Source organism: Columba livia, chromosome Z (genome assembly GCF_036013475.1).
Source record: "Columba livia isolate bColLiv1 breed racing homer chromosome Z, bColLiv1.pat.W.v2, whole genome shotgun sequence".
Taxonomy (NCBI): domain Eukaryota; kingdom Metazoa; phylum Chordata; class Aves; order Columbiformes; family Columbidae; genus Columba; species Columba livia.
The window spans coordinates 52573632-52596076 of record NC_088642.1 but is presented as its reverse complement, the minus strand read 5'-3'; the positions used below and the strand labels follow the sequence as shown (position 1 = coordinate 52596076).

At 38.5% G+C, this 22445-nt stretch overlaps 1 protein-coding gene across 30 annotated transcripts in view; it reads left to right on the top strand.

Moving 5' to 3' along the window:
- The first annotated feature begins 265 nt into the window (after positions 1-265).
- The window catches only part of AOPEP (aminopeptidase O (putative)), a 191473-nt gene continuing 169293 nt past the window's right edge, over positions 266-22445 (top strand). For 12 of the 30 annotated variants that reach the window (XR_010468925.1, XR_010468924.1, XR_010468927.1 and 9 more), the window contains exons 1-3: positions 274-742; positions 12843-13803; positions 21174-21340. Coding sequence is in view for 16 of the 30 variants with exons in the window: in XM_065045811.1 (XP_064901883.1) it covers positions 13001-13803; positions 21174-21340 (970 nt within the window). In the remaining 14 variants the exon portion in view is untranslated. Of the gene's footprint in view, positions 743-12842; positions 13804-21173; positions 21341-22445 lie in introns of all 30 variants that reach the window. The other 18 variants (XR_010468932.1, XR_010468929.1, XR_010468930.1 and 15 more) reach the window with 7 other exon arrangements.

Here is a 22445-nt window from a genome sequence, read left to right as displayed (position 1 = left end):
CAAGCAACGCAAGAGCATCCAGCGTTTGGAGCACTTCTGGAGGGTGACCCCCAGCGCTGCCAATAAACGAACGCCGCTTAACAGTATAATTGACTCTACAGTCGAGTTTATTTCTCCGCCTCACCCCGGCTCCCTGCGAGTGTGCAGTTCAGCCGCCAGCCGGCGGGGGCAGCAGGCCGGGCCGGCCGCGCCGCTGGTTCCCCAGGAGCAGCCGCTCCCGCCGGAGCCTCGGGGGACGGGCCAGGGCGAGTGGGGGCGGTGCCGGTGCATGATGTCATCAAGAGGCGCCGCGGCCGGTGCGGCGGGTGGTGTGGGCTTGGCGCGGGCCCGGCAGGTAGAGCCGTGGCCGGTGGGCCCTGGCGGCTGCTCAGGCGCCCGGCGCGGCCGGAAGGGGAGCGGGCCGGTAGCGACCGTTTGTCCCGCTCACCTCGCCCCAGGACCGGCGGTGGCGCGTGCCGCGGTGAGCCCGCCCGCTCCGCCAGCTCCGGGCGCAGGAGCAGCGAGGGGCTGAGCTCTTGGTGCCCCGGCGGCGTCGGGCCCCGGGGCGCTTGTGGAGTTACCCATTCAGCGTCCCCGCCTTTGACGGTAAACCGCGCTGCCGCAGCTGGAGAGCGGTAGGCGGCGGAGTGGTCAGGATGCGGAGCGGTGCGGGGTGTGCAGCCAGCGAAGCGGTTCCTGTCGTCTGCGTTCACACTGCTCGTGCAGCTCCAGTCGGTGCCCTTCACGTAGGACTCCGTCTTAAGTACGTGTTTCCTGAAAGAACTTTAAATCCAATGCCGGTCAAGCTCGTCAAAGCTGATTAACAAAGTTTTCTACGTGTTTGCCTCTTTAACACTTGGAAACTTACGGGTGAAACTCATGTCTCAATAAATGGCATTTCGTAATTCGTCTGTGGATTTCAGCTCAGTTGTGTGTTAGGCCCGTTACTCAGGGTAACGCTTAGTTTTGCTGTGCTCAAGCTGAGTGTCTCGGGTAACTTGCTAGTGTGAACATTGGAAGGAGTTTAATGTTTATGAATATATAAAGGGTGAGTGTCACGAGGATGGAGCCAGGCTCTTCTCGGTGGCAAACAATGATAGGACAAGAGGCAATGGGTGCAAGCTGGAACACAGGGGGTTCCACTTAAATACGAGAAGAAACTTCTCAGTGAGGGTGACAGAACACTGGAACAGGCTGCCCAGGGAGGTTGTGGAATCTCCTACTCTGGAGACATTCAAAACCTGTTTGGACACGTTCCTGTGTAACATCATCTAGATGTTCCTCCGGCAGGTGGTTTGGACTAGATGATCTTTTGAGGTCCCTTCCAGTCCCTGACATTCTGTGATTCTGTGAGATGACTTTTTCAGATTCCAGCCTTAAGGAAATAATTCTCTTCCATTGTAGGTGGTATTTGTAAATGACAGGTGCATTGAGTTAAAAACAGTAATTCTGTTTCAGCACAGATTTCATTTGGACACCTCCTATGTATGAGTGTCTTATCACCTCCATGCTCTATCTCCTGAAAATCACACACAAACACACCTCTCCATTGTGTATTTTGAGTGGAAATAAAACCCAAAGTAAACTTGCACCTCTTTAATGCTGTTCAGTGTTTACACAGAATCACTGAGGTTGAAGGGGACCGCTAAAGATTGTCTAGTTCAATGCCCCAGCTCAAGCAGGGTTAGGTATTGCAGGTTATCCAGGATCATGTCAACCTTGAAATAGGGGAATAAAATAAAATAAAAAAATGAAAATTCCATCCTTAACACAAATGAGTTTTCTGTAAACATAGTAATTGTAGATTTGTGGGCAGGAACTTGTAAAATGCTTAGCTGTATATATTTGGGCTCCATTTAATGCTGTTAGGTATTTGCTCACTGCTCTAATACAAAGAACTGCCAATCCACTAATGAGAATTTATGGGGAATATCAGGATGCTATTTCTAGCTTATTTACCGATAGTTAAGTTATCCCTCTGTCTCAATCTTTGTTTAATTATGTGGTTTTCTTTGGGAGTGGGTATTTTTGGGGCAGAAGGGGACTTGATGTTTTTAAATGTTGTTTCTTTCAGCTGAGAGAAAAAGTTTCCTATTTTAACTTGTAATTTCAACTTATGGGAAGCAACTTCCACTGCTGCTACCTTGTAGTTGGTAAAGTCTGTGCTGCTTTGACTCAAAACGAGTTAATATTCTTCATGTAGTTGGAAACCTTTCTTTTTTGTAGCCAGCATGGTCATCCTTTTGGAATTAGTTTGAGAACAAGAAGATAACACCCTGGGACAGAGTTGTCTGGGAGCTAAGGACATTCTGGGCTCTGCCCACAGGTGTGAGGCAGCGGGGAAGGGGGTCATAGATGGGGCAGAGCTTGACTGACATCCAGACTGATCCATAAGAGTATTCTGTCCCATTAGTGTCATGCTTCATATTTAAGGAGAGTCGGGATCTTCCGGCTACTCCTGGAGCTGGGACAGAGACCTCTTTGGTGGAGTTCTGTTTTGGACTTTCTTTGGTTCGGCCTTTTGCCGTCCTGCAGTTTTGCAGAGGCCTCTGGGCCTTTTTCTCTCTTCTCTCTCTGGGATTGGCTGTTGGGACCACGTGCTATTTCCTGGGACTGGCTGCTTGGTGTGGACAGATTCCATGAGGAATTGCATTGAGTATCTTCTATTTTATATTCTACTCCCATTTTATATATATTATTAGTAGTATATCAGTGTTATTTTATTAAACTGTGTTTATCTCAATCTATGAGTATCTCCCTTTCGATTCGCTCTTATATTTTGGGGTGTGGAGGGGGGTGAGTGAGCAGCTTTTGTGGTTATATTGCTAGCTTGGGTTAAACCATGACAAGATCTTCCATTGTGTTCATTATTTCTGTGCCTTTCCAGACTTAAAGGAGGCTTCTAGAAAGGCACCAATTGCTTTGTTGAGGGATGTTACTAATTGAATTAACTTTCACATCAAAGCCTCGTTACTCTGTGTGCTGGTTTTCTTGTGACGCAGAGTGAGGTCTGCAAGCTCTTCTGTATAGATTGGGTTGCAGTAGTTTAACAGTAGCGAATATTTCTCTTAGTTTATTTAAGCCTTTCTTTCATATCCAGAAGAAAGCATTCCTGCCTTATGAAGGCTGATGATAGCTTAACTATTTGTGTTACAGGTGCGGAATAAAAGTAAGTTTGTAATTACTGAAAATTAGGTATGGTATATATATTACTTTATATTTAAAGAGTAGAATTACTCTTGATGCTGATGTTCAAAACTGACTTCTTGGTAAGATCTTAGTGTCTTACATTGTATAAAAAAATTATGAAACAGGAATTTAAAGAAGCTTCCTTGAAAGCAGTTTAGAGGAAATTAGTTCTAAACCTCTTATTAGAGTGTTTATCCCAAAGACTTTTTTTTCCATTTTTTGATTTTTTTAAATGCCGAGTGGAGAGCACTCTAAGTTATAATTCTAGCACCTGCATGTTGAAAGCAATTCATTTAGCTTTTATGTACAGACGAAGCAAATCATGCTTAGCTGAAGATGAAGAGAAGCAAAGCATGGTTTGATTCTGCACTGTCTTTTACGTGAAGATAAAAAGGTTGTATTGTTTAAATATGTAGCATCTGGATATTGGCCAGTGGCATGTAGGGAAAGTTTGTGGTGCTAAATACTTCTATACCTTTTGAAGAATATAGGGAGTACATAATATGAACAAACTGATGTCTGTGCATCTGAGATTATTGCTTGTAGCCTGGAATATCAGTTTAAATTACCAATTTGGCTGCATGGGTCAGGCCACGGGCTGGAGCAACTGCATGCAGAGATATACTTGCCTCTGTTGACTGTTGTTCAAAGGGGATGATTCTGGCAGAACCAGCAGCCGGGAGAAATATCTTCCAACAGATCTAGCATGAATTGGTAGGATTCTTCTGACCATCCTTAGTTTTCTAGGAAACCTGATTTGTGTACATTGATTTTTACTTGCCTTAATTGGCTGTTATTTCAGGCAATGAGTTTGTGTACTGTCTGAAAAACAGAAAAACAAAGATAGGAATGGCCTCTGTCTTGGGGATTAATGGCTGCTACTTGTGTCGGCATTTGTCTGTGCGCAATTTTGTGCAACTCTGATTTTGCACAATAAAAATATTGGTATGTTTTTAAGTCATTGGCAAGTTAATGTACTCAAATTTTTGAAACAGCTTTGAGTGAGGAATTTTCCGGGGCTTGGCAGAAGTCAAATACAGAGTTGTAACTGCCTGGTTTGGTTGGAGATCTTGATCTTCTCTCATACAGCCCTCTCTTTCATTCATTTTTGTTTTCTAGATTGTGTAAATGCAAAAAAAGAAACAGCTACAGCTGTGCTCTGAAATAAGAGGTATTTTGTGTATGTTTACAAAAGCGCATGTTTGGCACAGTCCTACATTTTGGCATGAAGAGATACCTTAAACAACTGCATTTTGCACTTACCTTTATTGTCATGTGTTAGCCATATAAGACAGTCCATCACTGGCTGATCTAGCAGGACTGCAATGAAATAAAGTAAGTGACTGGAAGGTAAGTAGATGATTCAGTGAATTCTGGGTAGTACATTTATAGCTTGTGCCATGGTATCATGCAGTCATCTCTAATAACCATGTATCTTTCCTGTTTATCAAGGGTAGTTTTTTTCTGAAGTTTGTAAGCTTTTAATTTGCTTCTACCTAGTTGTGCCTGTGCTGGACCTCTCAAAAAGTCCAGATGGTTTTCTGATTTTCTCATGTGGATTGTTAATGTTAGAGTGGCATTAGACTGGAATAGTTAGTTGTTAGCAGTTGAAAATAATGTTTTCCTGGAATACTGGAATATCAGTATCAAGTATCATAACTGACCATTCTAGTTTTTAATAGGCTGTTTACAGGTTTACCTAGACTACTTTGTATAACAGTTATTCCCACTTTCTTAGTTTTCTATTTGTAGTGGATGTATTACCAGGGTAGTTCAGATGCATGTTTTTTCTCTTGCCCACTACCCCCATAGGATGGGATTTTGTTTCCAAGTTCTTCCTCTCTCTCTCTTTATTTCATTTTCATTTTAACTGTAACAAACCAAAACTATGCATTACGGTGTATTTTTTTTTATCACAAAGAAACATTTTTTGCTTACTGGTATTTTTAGGAAGTTTATACTTTAATCTTGTCTACTTTGCAACCATGTTTTATTTTGACGGGAAGCTCTTCTCTCGTGTTTGCTTTCAGAGGCATATGATTCTAGTTCAGGCCCATGCTTTCACTGTTAAGTGGAAAAGTGTTGTTATACAAATATTCTATGAAGGATCACCTCTCCCCTATTTTCCATTCTTTGTGCCTTTTATGTAACTGTGTTATGCACAGATGATAAAGAATGATTCTACTCATGCTGGCCACCATCTGCTATTATTGTTCTTTACTCTTTTGCAAACATCTACTAAAATATTAAAACATATAACCAAACAATTAGCTTGCCTTACATTTTTATGACTTACAAAGCATGTTTGATAAAGGTGCATTAAATTTGAGGTCTATTTTTAAAATGTGCTAGCAATTTATTACATCTTTGTATGCAGAAGGAGAATAACACCAAACAGTGTTTGTAAAATGATCATTAAGCATTTGTGGTAGCATTATAGTTCCTTATTTATTTTCATGCTTAGAATCCAGCCAGTGAACCTCTTTTTCTAAAGGTGAAATGCATTACTTTCAAACAAATGAAAGCTGGATACTCATCTTACAGACAGATTATAGCAAAAATATTACAGAAGACAATGTTGTGTAAGAGAAGTATCTCAACAAAGATGTCAGAAATAATGGCTCTAGTATGCTCTTTCTGATGACAATACCTTCATATGTGCGTAAGGTAGCAAGGAACTTCTTGTGTCAAATCCAGGGATACTCAGAATAGCGTAGTTAGGAAGCAGTAGTAAAAGATGTACTATTTGCATATACAAAGCTGGGATGTGTATAGAGAACTTTCAAGGTGTACAGCAAAGATATTGCTTCAGCTTTTGAGGTAGTATGTTTATTGTATTATGTGAACACCATGATTACAGTTTATTCTCATAACCTGTTAAGGAAGAATGAAAGGAAATGCAGAATGAATAGAAGTTCAGTTATAAGACTGTATTAGATAGCCAGACCATGAAATAAACCAAATGGTACCTGCTTGCTTTGACATTTGTGTGGCAGAATGCATACCAGTGGCTTGTGATTGTCTGAAAAACACTTTCAAGGTATTTAAACCACATCGATGACAACACAACAGTGTTCAAAAAATACAGGTATGAATATATAGGCAAGACTTTCCATTTCTATGTAGTCAGCAAAGGCAGCTCTTGTTGTTTAAAACAGAAGCCCCATTTCTCTTTACATCTTGCATACTCAACCTCCTCATCCTGAAAAGTGCAGAAAATGTTGCATGACAAATGCTAGTCTGAATTAGTTTCACGATCGTAGACTGTTTGGGAGTCAATTTGGTTACACTTCATCTGAACCTCTGTTGATTTTGTCAGAAAAAAAGCAGGGAAGAATCCTGCCTTCATATACCTAGGCCTGACTTGCAAATTTGTGTTATATTGCAGCTGGTATTCATTTTGCTTAGGATTTTGAGAAGCTGTATTTTAGTATTTGCAGTAGAACACATATTTGTGGGATAATTATATTATGATTTCTGTACATTTTTGGAAGACTCAATTGAAGAAGCTACAGAAGTTGCACTTAATCAAGTGCAGTTGGAATCAAATGGTAAATTAAATAATTATTCACAGCTCATTCTGCTAAACTCCCCAAATTACCACATGTTTATGAAAAGACATCACAGTTCAAATAAAGAGGAGAGGATGGGTTTACAAGCCTATTTGATTGTTGCACAGCTACACTTTTTTTTCCATTTTTTCTTCTCATCTGACTCTTGTACCTGTTATTACAGCTTTTTGCTTCTGTGGGTGCACACATTCTTCCTCTCTGTGTCATCATGCTGATTTGATTGTCTGGGACCTATGAAGGATAGTCTATGTGTGGATGCTAAATTTCAAACAAAATATCAGCATGTTTTTACAGTATTGTTGAAACAGCAGTACTAATTGAGAGCAAAGAAGTAGATGCCTAGCATTTAAACACATGCAACAATATATATACATTAATATCTTTTTGTCCTGTACAGTTACAGGGTTTCACAATGGTCCTTTTAAGAATTTTTTTTTTAATTATGTTTTAGGTCTGATATTACGTTCCGCAGTAATGTTATCCTCCTCTTTTTGTTGAAGTGCATCCTTCCTTCAGTGCTACAGAAGTTGGGTGCATAGTTTTTTAGTTGCCTTATCTTTTACTTTTTTTCTTGGTACTGAAAAAGTTACCTGTTTAAGTGACCAAATAGAGAATTTATTCCTGCCTTTTCTTCTTGGAAGAACCTGAGACTTTCTCCCAGGGTGGCTGAGATCCAGTATTTGCTAAGCCAAGCACAGTCCAAACTAGTGGATATCTATCTTTTCTGGAATGCAACCATTCATCCATGTATTTTAATGTAGTGAAATTAGCAGTCCTGTTGAAGACAATGTTTCACCTCATATCAAGTTAATTCTTACAAAAAATGGCTTTGTGCACAAATGTAACATTTAAATAATCTTTCTAGCTCTTATTCAGGTGACTATAATATATGCCTTAAAATATTTCTACTAGATTGTTCTAAAATTGCATAGATTTATACTTTCTGCATTGAAAATGCCATGCACTTTCCAAATATGCATCATTTTACCATGAATTTTCTTGTTAATAAAGCAGGTGTAAAGAAAATAGGATTTTAAAAGCACAACTGTTTTGCAGCTCTATTAATATTTACTTTTAAAAGTATCTGGAATATACATGGTCTTAGCACTCATTATACTTCTGCAAATTTTGGTCTGATGTGAGTCTGAAGTCATAAGAAGAGTAGTTAAAGGCAGTGTGTGTTGTTTATATTTTATAATCACTTATAATATAAATTTAAAGGCAGAATTTAATTGCATATGTACCCAACTGATTCAATGCGTAGTGGTGTAACATTACCCACACACAAGAGGGCACACTAAGTCCTCTGGAATATTATTATGGAAAACCTTTTCATTTAGGGTAAATTAATAACTGTTAAGAAAATAATATAAGCACACCTTGAATGTGGTGCTATGTGTAATTTTTAACAAATGTTTTGTATGAATATTTTATGTATGTGCCAGAAAACTTAACTAATCTTACCTTAAAATGCTTTTGCTTTAGTTCAGTGAATATTGTAAAGCTCTGTGATTGAACATCATTAGCATTGTTGTTTAACCTGGCTTACAGAAATGTAATCTAACACATCATCATTTCTTTCTTGCCATAGCATGTCATAGTAAAACGATTATAAATACCGGAGTTCCTGTAGTGAAGTTGCAGGATTCAAATACAAACATTTAATGATCTGAAAAGCTTTTAAAAATTGTCAAGTTTCAAGTTTTGGTAAATTTCCTTCTTTTTGTTTTATTTTGTATTCTTTCTCTGAAACAAGCATAATGCTTCTCTGCTTCCATCCCTAAAATTTATGTATGGAATGAAATATTTTAAAGATACATTAGTGCCACTTGAAGATTTCTTTTTTTCCTTAATTTATTACTGAAGTAGCAATTGATTTAAGTGTTAAGGACCATTTTCCCCTTGTCTTTTTTTTTTCTGTACTAGTATTAACTTTGTAATTCTGTTTCAGAGCTTCTTAGAGTCATTGGAGGTAGTAAATAATCAGACTTTACTATGCATTTGGGCTTCTGTTCATCTCTCCCCTTTTCCTGTCCCTCCCTTCCTAAGAAGACATTCACTGGCCCAGTCTCCACTAACAGCAATATATTGTTCTCTGCAGATCTGTATACCTTCTGAAAATCTGTCATCTAGTTTGTAGAAAATGTCTTAAGATGCCTTTAAAAATATTCTTAAGGAATTTTCTTTCAGAAAACAATCAATGCAGACAATATTGGTTAACTTGACCCTGGAGCAGGACAGTAATATTTTGTTCTCTTGTTATTTCAGTTGCATTCTACGTTTCCATTGAAAATTATAAGAACGCTGTTTTCTTGGAGTATATTTCACTATGCTTAGTCTCAAAATTATGTATTTTTGTTCTTATTCTTTATTTGCTCTTTACTTGCTCATTTAGTCTTTCAGTTCAACACCAAAAAGCAGCTCTGCAGAATATAAAAATGACAATTTTTTAATTTTTTAAGTTAGCTCTATTTAATGCAGTATAATACAGAATGGAGTTGTATTTGCAAGACAACTTAATATCTTTTTGCTTGTCTTTTGTCTGTCCCACTCTAAGAAGGGGTGAGAAGCAAATTAGTGCTTCCACTGTATAACAAGGTCCTCTTAATCCAAAACCATAGGAAGCATGAACTTAGTGAAGCTTAGAGGGAAAAGATGTTTACAGGAAAGAATATTTAATTCAATATTATAGAAAAATGGATCAAATACCTTCTGCAGAGGTATTTAGAAACGATAGAGGAGTGTTTTACCTACTTCTGTTTCATCTCGAGGGAAAGAACTAGATTCTTCCACGTAATTAGGTATATATGCAATAGTGGAAACACAAAAAATAGAGCAAACATACAAACAAACAAAACATACTTTGAGAATATTTTTAATAAATCTGGAATTTGGATGGAATGTGTAAGAAAAGTCAAATGGGGTAAAAACGACACAGCTGGCTGATGAAAATGCATTTTAATGTGAATGGCAGGTAACCTGCAAAAATTCTAGTTCACACATACAGGCACATTTTAAAGAGCTCCCTGTGTGTATTTGAGAATTATTGCTTTTAATGAGTATTAGGTGTGTACTTCAAGCAGTGCAAATATTTGGAGTCAAGTTATGAACTTTCTAAATATTTTAAATGAAGCAAACTAGACAAGGATGCTTAGTTAATTTGAACAAATATGAATAGGAGTGGGCAAGACTTGCATGCATTAACAATACTGTGGAACCCCAGAGAATGAGAGTTTTGAAAAGGATTTTTATTTATAGAGTTAATTTTTTGGGTGATGCTTCAATTAATTGTGGTTTTTAATTTTGTGGGTTTTGGGGTTTTTTGTATGGTTTTGTTTTGTTTTTCTATTGGGATTGAATTTGCTTGTATGACACTGTCACATCTTAATCTCCCCTGTTAATTGATGCTAAATATATCTGACAGTCCTATGCATACAAAATAAATGTGAACTATTTATTTGAAGATGTTCAGAGGTACTTCTTACCATGGCAGCTGAGAATGTAATGTAAGTTAATTATCTTAATACTTTTGAGGTGAGAAATTGGTCACATCATCTCAGTGGAAAACAGAAAAAACAGGAATATAAACCACTTAATATTAGTACAGCACGAATAATTATTGTTAGTATAGTACTCACATTTTATAAAATGTATCAGTGTTATACCTGGTTTTCAAACCTAAGTATTTGTGCAAAATGAATGATTGAATGCCACTTCACTGTTGGGGTTTTTTCCCCACCACCAATATGTGGTCAGAAACCTGTCAGAAGTCATAAGGTTTTTGTAGTCAGAAAAAAATGCAGATGACATCAAGTTCAGTCCACAGTGTTATTCACAAACATGGTAGATGCATTGCTCATTTCTCAGCATTTAGAACCTTTGTTGGCTCTGCTGGTATTCCCAGATAGATGTCAAGACAAGGACATGATTGTAATGGCTATATGCTATTTATAGACATTCCTCATTCACCAAGCTGAGGTTTGGTGAATCTTCCCTCAGCCTTTCTTACACACCTTCCTAAATGCTTTTGTTCCACTTCTGTACTATTTTACGGACTTTCTAAATTAAAGTAGAAAGCAATCACTATGATGATATTAGGTCCAATATGTATTTCAGAGTACTTCTTCACCTTCCTCTGTTTTTTGTTTGGTTTTGTTGTTGGTTTTGTTTGGTTGTTTTTTTGAGTGTGTTTTTTGTGGTTTGTTTGTTTGTTTTGGGAGGTGGGTTGTTTGTGGTTTTGTGGTTGTGGGGGGGTGTTTGTTTGTTTTTGGTTTTTTAAGTCAAACTGGCCAAACGCAGAGCAACACTGCACATGTATTTGCAAAGATAAGTCATCCTTGGAGAGCCACACTGAAATTACCAGGATACTGCAGAAGCTTATTAATCTGCTTATGGATCCTGATACAAGGTTGAATTCTGGAAGTACACAGATGTACACATCTGTCAAAGCAGTGCAAGATGCAAAGTGTACTTTTGCAAATACATGAAGCTTGAAAGCACTCAAAATAGTAGACTGTTATGATAAACAAGAAGTGATTAAATTTGGAGAAGAAGGCTGGGAAAACTCAGAGAAGTATCTGCTTGATGCAGTTCAAAAGATGCAATGAGTGTACCTTGGAGGCAGTCTTGAAAGTATTCTGAATTTACTGGGTATTTCAGTGAGAGAGAGGGTTCTGAAGTGAGCTTGATGTCCTGGTATGTTTGCAGAAGTGCAGGAGTATTGATGTAAAACAGATTCTTTTCAGCTCATCTTCAAAGACATCCCTGTAAGAGCTGTTTCTGACTGGTAGAAGGCCATCAACAAAGAGAGATATTTGCCGTGTTTTGTGTGCTTTGTGTGAAGCTGGTTCAGGGAACAGTATAGGTAATTTTTTGGCCTGAGTCTCTTCACTTACTGATGCTAGATTGATAACACATCCTGGATTCCTGCAAAAGAAATAGCAGGTCTTGGGGGAGTCTGTCTTCTCCTCTGTGCTGACTTTGAGAACTCCACAAAAAGTGTCTTTGGACACTGTCTGTGATGAGGCTGTGAAACTGCAACACGGTGTCATGATGAAATAACCTGTTTGCTTAAGGCACTTAAAAACTAGACTTGGCTTTCTATCATGAAAGTCTCACTGAACTGGCAGGGAGAGGACTGCACATCTTAACAGTTGTTTCTTCCTCTGATTTCTATTTCTAGTCTAGAAAGTAGACAAAAAGGACTTAAGTGAGCTAAAAGTGCATGACTTTAGCTTAATGGTCATCACAAAACAGAATGCATGCCAGTTAAACTTCTGTGACTAAATTCTGCCTGCTGTTGCAACAAATCCTGATGCATTTTAATATTTTATTCATTTTGTGAGTATTTGCAGATTTTCCAGTGGGAAGACCTTTTGTTTTCTGTAAGATGCTATTATCCTGAGTGTTAATGGATTTCCAGCTATTAAGAAGTAATCATATACATTAAGTATTTAACTATAAATTTGAAAAATCTTAATGAGCAATCTCAAAGGGATATTTGGAATGCACTCCTAGGAAACTGGCTCATTTTCTTGTAATTTAGTAGAAGGGCTGATAGAAGAGCAGTTGTAATGTGGAAAGTATATTAAACCCTGGAGATGCGGTATGTCTTAAAATATTACGTTAAAACTTTAAGACATATGAGGTGATTTAGGCTTACTTTTGTAACTTAGAATCACAGTAGAAGAATGATTGCTATCTTTTGAGATAATGCATTTGAAAGAAATACAGCAACCTTAAAAACAAATAGCGCGGGGATAAATTAAATTAGATGTTCCACTACTGTATATATTTTCTAAAGGATTATTGTGGGTGAAGAGCTTAAACGGGAGGCCTATAGTAAAATATGTTTCTTTGAGTTTATAAAAGCTGTCTAGAACTATTTTCATTTGAGATCTCTGAAAATAATGCCAGTGGTTCTTGAAATCCAATCCTGAAGCAACTAGCTTGATGCCATTCTGTGGAGACACAACCACCCTTTGGCTGTACTATTCTTCATAATGACAACTGGACTTTAAATGACTTTTAGATATAGTGCATTTCAGAAACAGTTGCAAAATTACTATCATCTGCTTTTTTTTTTTTTTTCTTTTTCTACAGAGTGTAAGGAGTGGAGGAGCTGGAATTCATTTCAATAGTATAATATTAATTAAAAATATTTTGGCCACTGGGAGGCTGAAGATCCTTGTTTTTTATGGAGACATCATATTTAAGGAATGTCTGAGGCTTCGTAGAACTGTTGCCCAATAGACTGGAACATGGAGACACAGCTAGACCCCATGAAGGATGACTTGCCCTTAATGGCCAACACTAGCCACATGCTTGTAAAGCACTATGTGTTGGACTTGGATGTGGATTTTAAAAGTAAAGTTATTGAAGGCATCATAGTTTTATTCTTTGAGACTGGGAGCCGGTACAGGAAAACCAGCAGTACTGGCGAAGAGAGCTGCCAGCCACAGTTTGATGGAGCCTGTAAAATGAGAGCATCTGAACTTTGCCGCATTCCTGTGACAAATGTGAGTGCCTGTTCATCTAAAAAGGAATGTAATGATTTTGCTGTCTGTGGTAAAGGTGAAGATACTTCTGATAAAAGTTGTAACCATAGCAACAAGGAACAGGCTTCTGGGATTTCTACTTTAAAGAACTGCTGTGACATAGAGAATCACGGGAATAAGGATTTTCTGCTGATATTGGACTGCTGTGATTTATCCGTGCTAAAGGTTGAGGAGGTAGATGTTGCTGCTGTGTCAGGCACTGAAAAATTCACAACGTCTGCCAAGCTAACTGATGCTTCAGAGGAGATGGAAAATCTCAGGAATCAGATAGTACATGAACTTGTGACTTTACCTGCGGATCGCTGGAAAGAACAGTTATACTATTTTACTTGCTGCAGCAAAGCACCTGGCTGTGGAGAGCTTCTCTTTACTACTAGCACTTGGAGCCTGGAGATAAGGAAATCAGGAATTCAGACTCCAACAGACTTTCCTCATGCAATAAGAATATGGTACAAAACCAAACCTGAGGGAAAATCAGTTACATGGACTACAGACCAGAGTGGCAGGTATGTAACTATTAGCTGAAAGCTTTGCATGCATTGATTTTAAACATAGGTGCAAGAATGCAGAATTGTGTAATGCTGAGCAACTGTTTGGGCATTGTCTTCCATTGTTTTCATTTAATCCATGGTTTGAATCCTTTTGCTGTCCTGTATGAGAACAGACAAACTCTCTGCTCAAGAAACCCCAGTGAATCGACTTGGAGACCTCAGGCCTAAGAGGTGGCGTTTGCTTATTTGGAGTGGGAGTAAATAGTTATGTATGAGAATACGTGTGTGCAGGGAATAGGGAATAATCACTTAGGGAGAGAGAAGGTATGCCTGACAGGTTATTTTCAATTTAATACTTCGTGTTCTTTTTTGTTCCTGGCTTACACAGCCGATCATACAGCACAAAGATCAGTATACGTATTTTTCATAGAATTGCTTTACAACTAGTCTTTCATCAATATTTTAATAAGTTTACAGATGCAGTCTTTTTCTGTTTAGTCTCTCATAATCAACTTTTAAAATCTCCTTTATCTGTTATGTAAAGTACATTGATAATAGCAAATGAGCTGTAAATTGAAACTGCAAGAAGAATTGGCATTTAATTTAGAATTTGTGAAAGTACAAAGTATTGTACAGAAAAGTCAAGATAAGCTGTTTATAGGAGGGAAACTATGATCCACTATTGACTTCTACAACTGTAGCTGTTTTACTTGAATGTTCAAAGCTGTATTTTAATGATTATTAGTTCTTTATGATACCTAAAAAACAGGAACAAAGTTGGAAAATGAGGAAGAAATTTGGCCTAATTTAATACTTAGTTTTCATTCCCAAACTAGAGCTATATGGTTACCTTTCATTTCAGTTATGCTAACAGAAATTAACATTCTTCTCTCTGCATCTGCATGAGAGAGGAAAATGAGGCCTTTTAATTGTACATCTGGTAGTTAGGTAATTCCACTGCTAAACCATGATTTGCATCAAGTCCAGGAATGTCTCATTCATATTCATTACCTCATCTCCTCCCTCCTCCCTTCCTCACTCCTCCTAAGTTGGTTTTGGTATGAGTTTAGGAAATTTAACTCAACATAGTGTCTTTAGTTTTGAAAATTCTGAACTTTGATTACCTGCAAAGGTAGGGCAATTGCCTATGATCACACTTGTCTCTGTTTCCGTGCCCCTTACCAAAGTCTTTGAGTCTGTTAGCAACACTCAGCTGGTATAGGGCTCCTCCTCTGTGTGTTGGCTGTGTGTTTTAAGCATTAGAAGGTTTCTTTTAAGCATCTAAGTCACTAATGTCTTTTAGTTTTGACTCTTTTTCTCTGTCAGTGCAAAGCCTTGTTCCCGCTTTAGAGAAGTTTAGTGGCCATTGTATGGAAACACGTGGAATTTTATGAACCAGTAATGAAACAGGAAAAGATGTCTTGACATGAGTTAGGAAGTCTGATGGTAGGAAATATTCTCAAGCTGGTTTATTTTAAGCCTTTTGTAGGGTATTCCATAAATTGATGCTTGTCAGAAAATAAGTTTTCATACAACAGCCATTAGAAACTTTCTTGCTACATTTTTAAAAATCAAATTCTGTATGTGATGAACCCATAAATATAGTGGTAAAGCTCTTTGTGCAAAACACTGTCATATTTTTTCCTTCCCTTTCTTAAAAGCAAGCCTATGGAAATGTATGGGAGAAGCGCTATTATGTTATGTTCTCATAGGGAAATTCTTGAACTTGTTCCAAATTACACATATAGTATAATCCTTTCTTAGAGGAGTCTATAATTTATGGTTTTAACTCCAAAGAAAAGTGAAGTGAATAACAACATAGGAGCATTGGGTGGCCACTTCCAATACGTTTCCTCCAATGTAACACTGGTACAATGTTATGAAATTTAATCCGTGCACTATTTTATAAAGACTTCCATTTGTTTTGTTTTAAACAATGATGTATTATAATACCAAAAAAAAAAAAAAAAAAGGGTTTAACCAAAGTTTTGTAGGATGAGTTTAGGCAGGTTGAGTCCCGCAGCAGCCTACAAAGATGATTAGGGGTCTGGAGCATCTTTTTTATGAGGAGAGACCGAGAGAGCTGGGTCTGTTCAGCCTGGGGAAGAGAAGGCTGAGAAGGGATCTCATCAATCTTTATCTTAAGAGTGGGTGTCAAGAGGATGCGACCAGACCCCTTTCAGCGATGCCCAATGACAGGATGAGAGGCAAAGCTCATAGACTGAAGCACAAGAGGTTCCATCTAAACATGAGGAGAAACTTCTTTAACTTGAGGGTGCCAGAGCCCTGGACCAGGCTGCCCACAGAGGTTGTGGAGTCTCCTTCTCTGGAGACATTCAAAACCCACCTGTATGCATTCCTGTGTGATCTGCTCTGGTGAACCTGCTTTAGCAACTGGGCCAGAGGTCCCTTGCAACCCAACCATTCTGTGATTCTATATGTGTATACAAACCTGATGTTAGCACAGCAGGGCACACTTCTGTTTTCTGTAGAGAAATTGAACACCTGGAATTTCAGCATATCCCTGTTTGGGCTTTTGATACTAGAAAACACATGAATCATCAGAAGGAAGGTTTTCTTTAGCCTTAGAACATGTTTTTAATAACACAGGGGTTTTGTGGCCTTTATGCAGAAGTCTTAAAAAGGGGCGAAAAAAGAGGAATAGAGTATGTATGGGTATGCATTTATTTTTTCAAGTTGAGCCCTAGATATCGGATGTACAGAGAAGGAAAAATTCTGGGAAGTAAAACGCGTGTGCTCTGTCTTTGTATTTCCTGTCTCCAAGGTGTATTAACAATACAGAGTCAACCGCAGAGCTGTTTGGTACTAATGAAGAGAGGGAAGAAGGCAGAGCTAAAAGGGAATGAGGAGGAAGCTTACCACAGTACAGTGGACACACTCTAGACCTCTCTAAACCTGAACGCTGGTTCCTTCCCCCAGTGGTATGATGGCATAGGTGGTGTGTACAGCTGGGTGGTAAGGCATATTAGGGAGCTAATGTAACTGAAAATAAGCAGTGTGGAAGGGAATGTTGTTTGGAATATGCTACTGAGGTTAGTTTGGAAGGCGGAGTTATCTGTTTTCACTGGTAGTAAGAGTTTTGTGCCAATGTAACCCTGTGTCTGTAGCCTTTATGGAGTTTGTGGCATCCATTGAATTTGCATAATAAGTTTGATATTTTCAAATCAAAATTTTTGCAGGGTAGAAATGGGAAAAATTAGTCAGATTTTCAGAGCTTAAAACTGCAAATTAGAGAATATGTCCTGAAAATAGATGTCCCGTGCCTACAGCACAGGACAAAGGAGGGACACGCTCTGCACTACCAGAGGCACTGCATACTGGAGTACAAGGGGCAAGCCTGATGACACTCCTTCAGGAAGATGGAATGCAAAAGGAAAGGTTTTTCAGTAAAATGTGCCAATGAGAGGACCACACTAAACCAGAGGAGGCTGAGAATGAAATAGTGCTGCGAAAACAACATCCATATGAGCAATAAAGGTCAAAGTGTTTTAATTTTTGAATCTAAAATGGAGGTGAAAACACAGAAGATTAAAGAGCTGGTGATATGAGGAAAGAAGGGTCAAACCAGCATGTGCGTGTTTGTGAATTGGCCAGTCAAGAAACCAAAACAACCTTTGATTTCAGAACAGAGCTGAGAAAGTCCAGCTGTATTGCAGTTCATATTAACAGGAAAACTGGTTTTGAAGACGGTGGCTTACAAGAGGTGGTATTTTTTTTTTCTTCACTGCTGTGGGAATAGAGCAATTAGGAAATCTCCTGTTTATTCTGTCAATAGCCAGTTATTTCCAATCTTTACTACCATTTACACAGGACCTATAGCTATAAAATTACCTTTTGTTTAAATGCAGTCAGGTGATACTTCCTAAGGTGTTACAGATGTAGTATTGAAAGTTGTATACGGAGTGGAATTCAGAATCATGAATCACAGAATCACAGAGTGTTAGGGATTGGAAGGGACCTCAAAAGATCATCTAATCCATCCAATCCCCCCACCAGAGCAGGAACACCTAGGTGAGGTTACAGAGGAAGGTGCCCAGGCAGGTTTTGAATGTCTCCAGAGGAGGAGACTCCACAACCTCCCTGGGCAGCCTGTTCCAGTGCTCTGTCACCCTCACTGAGAAGAAGTTTCTTCTCATATTTAAGTGGAACCTCCTGTGTTCCAGTTTGTACCCATTCCGCCATGTCTTATCATTGGTTGTCACCAAGAAGAGACTGGATCCATCCTTGTGACACTCACCCTTTACATATTTATAAACATGAATGAGGTCACCCCTCAGTCTCCTCTTCTCCAAGCTAAAGAGACCCAGCTCCCTCAGCCTTCCTTCATAAGGGAGATGCTCCACTCCCTTAATCATCTTTGTTGCCCTGCACTGGACTGTCTCCAGCAGTTCCCTGTCCTTCTTGAACTGAGGGGTCCAGAACTGGACACAATATTCCAGTGAAAGAATAAAAGATTAAACAATGAGTTCACCTCATAAACACTCCTCTCTGAAGCAGGAGACTGTTCAGTGTTAGGTGACATCTCAGTTGATGGCATGCTGTCAGTCAAGCCCCCAGGTTACCTTGCTATGAATGTATTAATATCTACTTAAAAGCTGACGTAATTGCTGCTCTTTTATTAATAGTTTCATGTCAAAGTTTAGAACTTTTGTTAGAAGAATTTGACATGATTGAATCCACTTTGATTTGAAATAATGACGTTAATAAGTATACCTGGACAAAATCGGTACTAAAATGTGTGAGGAGTGGAAAGGAGGGTTAGTTTTGAATAAAAGATTCTGTATTTGGGCAGTCTTTCTCCACTTTTCTAACTGCCTTTCTACTTGGGCCTTAGTTGTACAGACTTGTGACATGCCTGTGCTTTTTTTTAGCATTTAAATATTTTAGGAAAAAAAGTTATGTAACATGTATGATTTCTCGTAATGAGAGGCTTCCTAGTCCAATGTGAAAGGTGCTGGACTAGAAGGCTTGATCCGAAGCCTTTAAAGACAGCTTGAACTAGTACTAGCACTAAGTAAATCTGTTCACTGTGTTTCATTTTCCTCATCTGCAAAACAGTATTGATATTGTTTGTAAAATATACTTCGTGATGTGCAGGTGAAAGACGCACTTTGACGTTAGTGGTCTCTTCAGTGTCTGTTCCGTTTTATGTTTCTCTTGTGTTGGACGCAGTGTTGCAACTTTCTGCTCAGTGCTGTTCTGCCAGCCCATTTTCTCAGTCATTGTGGCGTTTCCCTCTAAAATTTCTTCAGGATGTGGAAATCCCTTAAGACTGGGTTGTACCAATGTCACCCAACAACACAGCCTTTGTAAAGGCATGGTAAACCATTAGTAAAATATGTGTATCAGCAGTCATTAATTTCACCTTTCCTCTCATTCCTATAAACTCTACTAGGATCTCTTTTTATAATTCTGTATATTTTGATTAAGTTTTCATGAATGAAGAAGCATCCTTTCTTCCCAGTTGCCTCCCAGCTCATGTATGTTTTAGGGTAAATATGTCCAGCATCTCTTGTCTAGCGCTATAAGGAGGAATCTGAATCTCCTAGGAGGTGAAAAAGCAAAAGCAAGCTCTTTTTCTTATGAGCTCACTGCCATGTGCTGTTTCTTTTTCAGGGAGAAAACCCAATTATTTTATGTGTATCAGAATTGGTTACAGATTCAGTTTTAGATTAATGCCAAAGCAATAAAAGCTGATTAAAGATTTATACAAATTAGTGGTCTTTTACATTTAGCTGTGCTTTGTGTTTTACTGGATAAAAGATAACCAGTTGCCTTTCTCACCACTGCGGTTATCTATTGAGCTTCAGTGGATATTTATGTCCTAGTCTGTTCACTCTGATACGTGGAAGGGGGAACCAGATTATTTTCTTTTTCCATTTGTATGCATTAACAATACACATACTTAAACAGTAGTTTCCTTCCTTGTTTTACTGAATCATCAGTTTGCTTGCATTAGTTAAGCCACAGTGACTAGACTATGCCATGGACAGCCGTAGATCCAGTAGCACAGATAGCACTTTTGACAAGAGGGCAAAAATAGCTTCAGAATATTTTTCATCTGTGGCTGTCAGTATCTCCAAGTTCTTTCTCTCTGTGTAGTTTAGAGTTGGCTTTAGAGAAGAAATAAGTTGAATGGCAGAGCTCTTTGGAGGGGGCTAAAAAACATGCTCAGATCTTAGCCATTGCAAAATAGATTTTGCTCTAACAACGTGTCTCCTATTTTCCAGAGTGTTTTGATGATTTTTAAACTCAAGTGATGAAAGATACTGATCAGAATATTTTTGGCCTCAAGCATTCATGAAATAATGTGTTGTGCTCCTAGAATATTGGCGTTAAATATCACAGGATTTTAAAAACTTGGTTCAGTGAAGTGGTGCTTTTAAGATTTTCTTTCTTTAGGTGGATAAACACACTGAGTGCATTTGTTTTACATAATTTATATTTGAGAACTTAGCTTTTTTAAGCTAAGGGGTGGTGCTATTCAAGTACTAGGAATTAAGATATAACTGCAAAATGCAACAAAAGCATTGCAAACCAAGAGTTGTGACATCTGTGTACCAGCAGTAGTGAGCTAGAAGAAGTTAATGAAAGGCCTTGTTACCTTTCCCAGCTGTGGCTAAACTGCTAAAAAGAAGTTTCGTATCATGAAATATTGCAGGTGAAATTGGAAAGGTGCATTAGATAAAGAGGCTGCTTAGTAGAGCAATACTCCAGGGAAGATTGCCGTGTGAAAAGTGAGGAGGAGGCTGAGGCTGATAGTGAACACATGCTTTCTTTTCATTATATGCCCTGTGGTTGACATCCTGAAAGGAGGATGAACTAACATGAATTACCTTACTGGAAGAAGAAATGTAAAAATGCAAAGTTTTATTGAGACTTGGGCTGATTAAGGCTCAAGGCTAGATTGAGTGCTCTGGGTTTGGTTGAACCTCCAGTCTGTATAGAGAGAGGGATTAATGATAACTAAAGCACTGCTGTGATGACAACAGGGAGGTGTCACAGGTGTTGGTGAAGCCCTGCAATGGCATCTTCAGAAGATATTCAGAGGCCTTCTTTGGTCTTATGGGTTCAGCTGAGAGCTATTGCATGAGACTGAAAGGCTCAAGCAGAGGCAGGATAGGAGAAAGATTTAATATTTTCTAGTTTTTGCAAAAATTATTGTGGTAATCTTGCTTTTCTTCATCATGCCTTAAATGACTTAGATTGTACTTTGATTGGTTCATGTCAGAGAGATTTGAAACCTACATAACTGAGGTTAAAAAAACCCACTTGGAACAACAGTAGGTTTGACTTTTGACAGAAAACTGAATGCAGTCTTTCTTATTGTAACTCCACCTTCAATCTCTTTTCTTTCCATCTAGGCCATGTGTTTATACAATGGGATCGCCAATAAACAACAGAGCCCTTTTCCCATGCCAAGAACCACCTGTTGCCTTGTCAACATGGCAAGCTTCAGTTCGAACAGCTGCAGGCTTTGTTGTGTTAATGAGCGGTGAAAACTCAGCAGAACCAATCCAGCTTCATGAAGGTGAAATATGAAATGTTTTCTATAGCAAATTATTTTCAATAATTTTATAATTAGAAATATAGCTTAGTAAATATATGATTGTTGAAAGAATTTATTTCCTAGCCTTAAAGGCACTTACATGTCTACCTGTAGTCTCCGTGTCATTCTGTGGAAGTTAGCTGCTCAAGGTCTCAGGAGATCGTAGTATGAATCCAAGCCATCTGCATTTCACTGTGTTACATCTACTTACTTTTTTCTGCGTTTTTACTTTTTTCCAAACCTAGACCTCCTTTGTCATAAATTTGCTTTGTTTTAATTACTCTGCAATTGAATGTTTCATAGGTGAAGTACCTCATCAGGCTCTTGACAACTTCGGGCCTTGGTAGAAAATTACCTTTCAGTTTTAGTTCTCCTGTCCAAGTGTAGCTCAGCATGGCAATGATTAGAAACAGTCATTGTGTTATGTCTCTTTACTGAAATATATGGAATAGATTAAGAATCAGAGGTCAGTTCCCTGAAAATCATGGGGTTTTTTTGGTTTTGTTTCTTTGTTTGTTTTTTGGCATTGGTAAATCATAGCTCGTGCAATAGTAAGCAAGCAAGTATTTTTCTCCTGTGTTCGCTATGCTTTATTGTCTAAACTTATGTCTGCACAGACAGGGAAATTTTTAAGGCAGTTCTACACATGATAATACAAAATACTTCTCGCTCCCATTAGTTTTGAGGTAGTCTGTTAAACAGGATCTGTATTTCCCAGTGTAACTAGTTGGGGTAAAATTAGCATATAGAAAAAGGGTAGAATCTTTCTTCTGTTCCCTTTAAAGAGGCAAGCTTATTCTTGAAGGAAAAGAAAAAAAGAAGAAAAGTGTCCTTCATTTGAGAACCATCAGTTAATCCATTTGCATGGAATTGTCTGGTTATTTTTAGCCTGTGTGGAGCCTGTTTCAAGCCTCATCTCTGCTGTTGAACATGGAAAACTGCCACGATGAGCTGCTCAGCTCACTTGGACGATAATACTTTCCTGTCTCGGCAACTAGAAAGCAAGCATGCTCTTGACTTCAGACTAGGAGAACAGCTCCGCCATCATTGTTTAATTAGTTTAATCCACACTTAGACCTTGCTAATG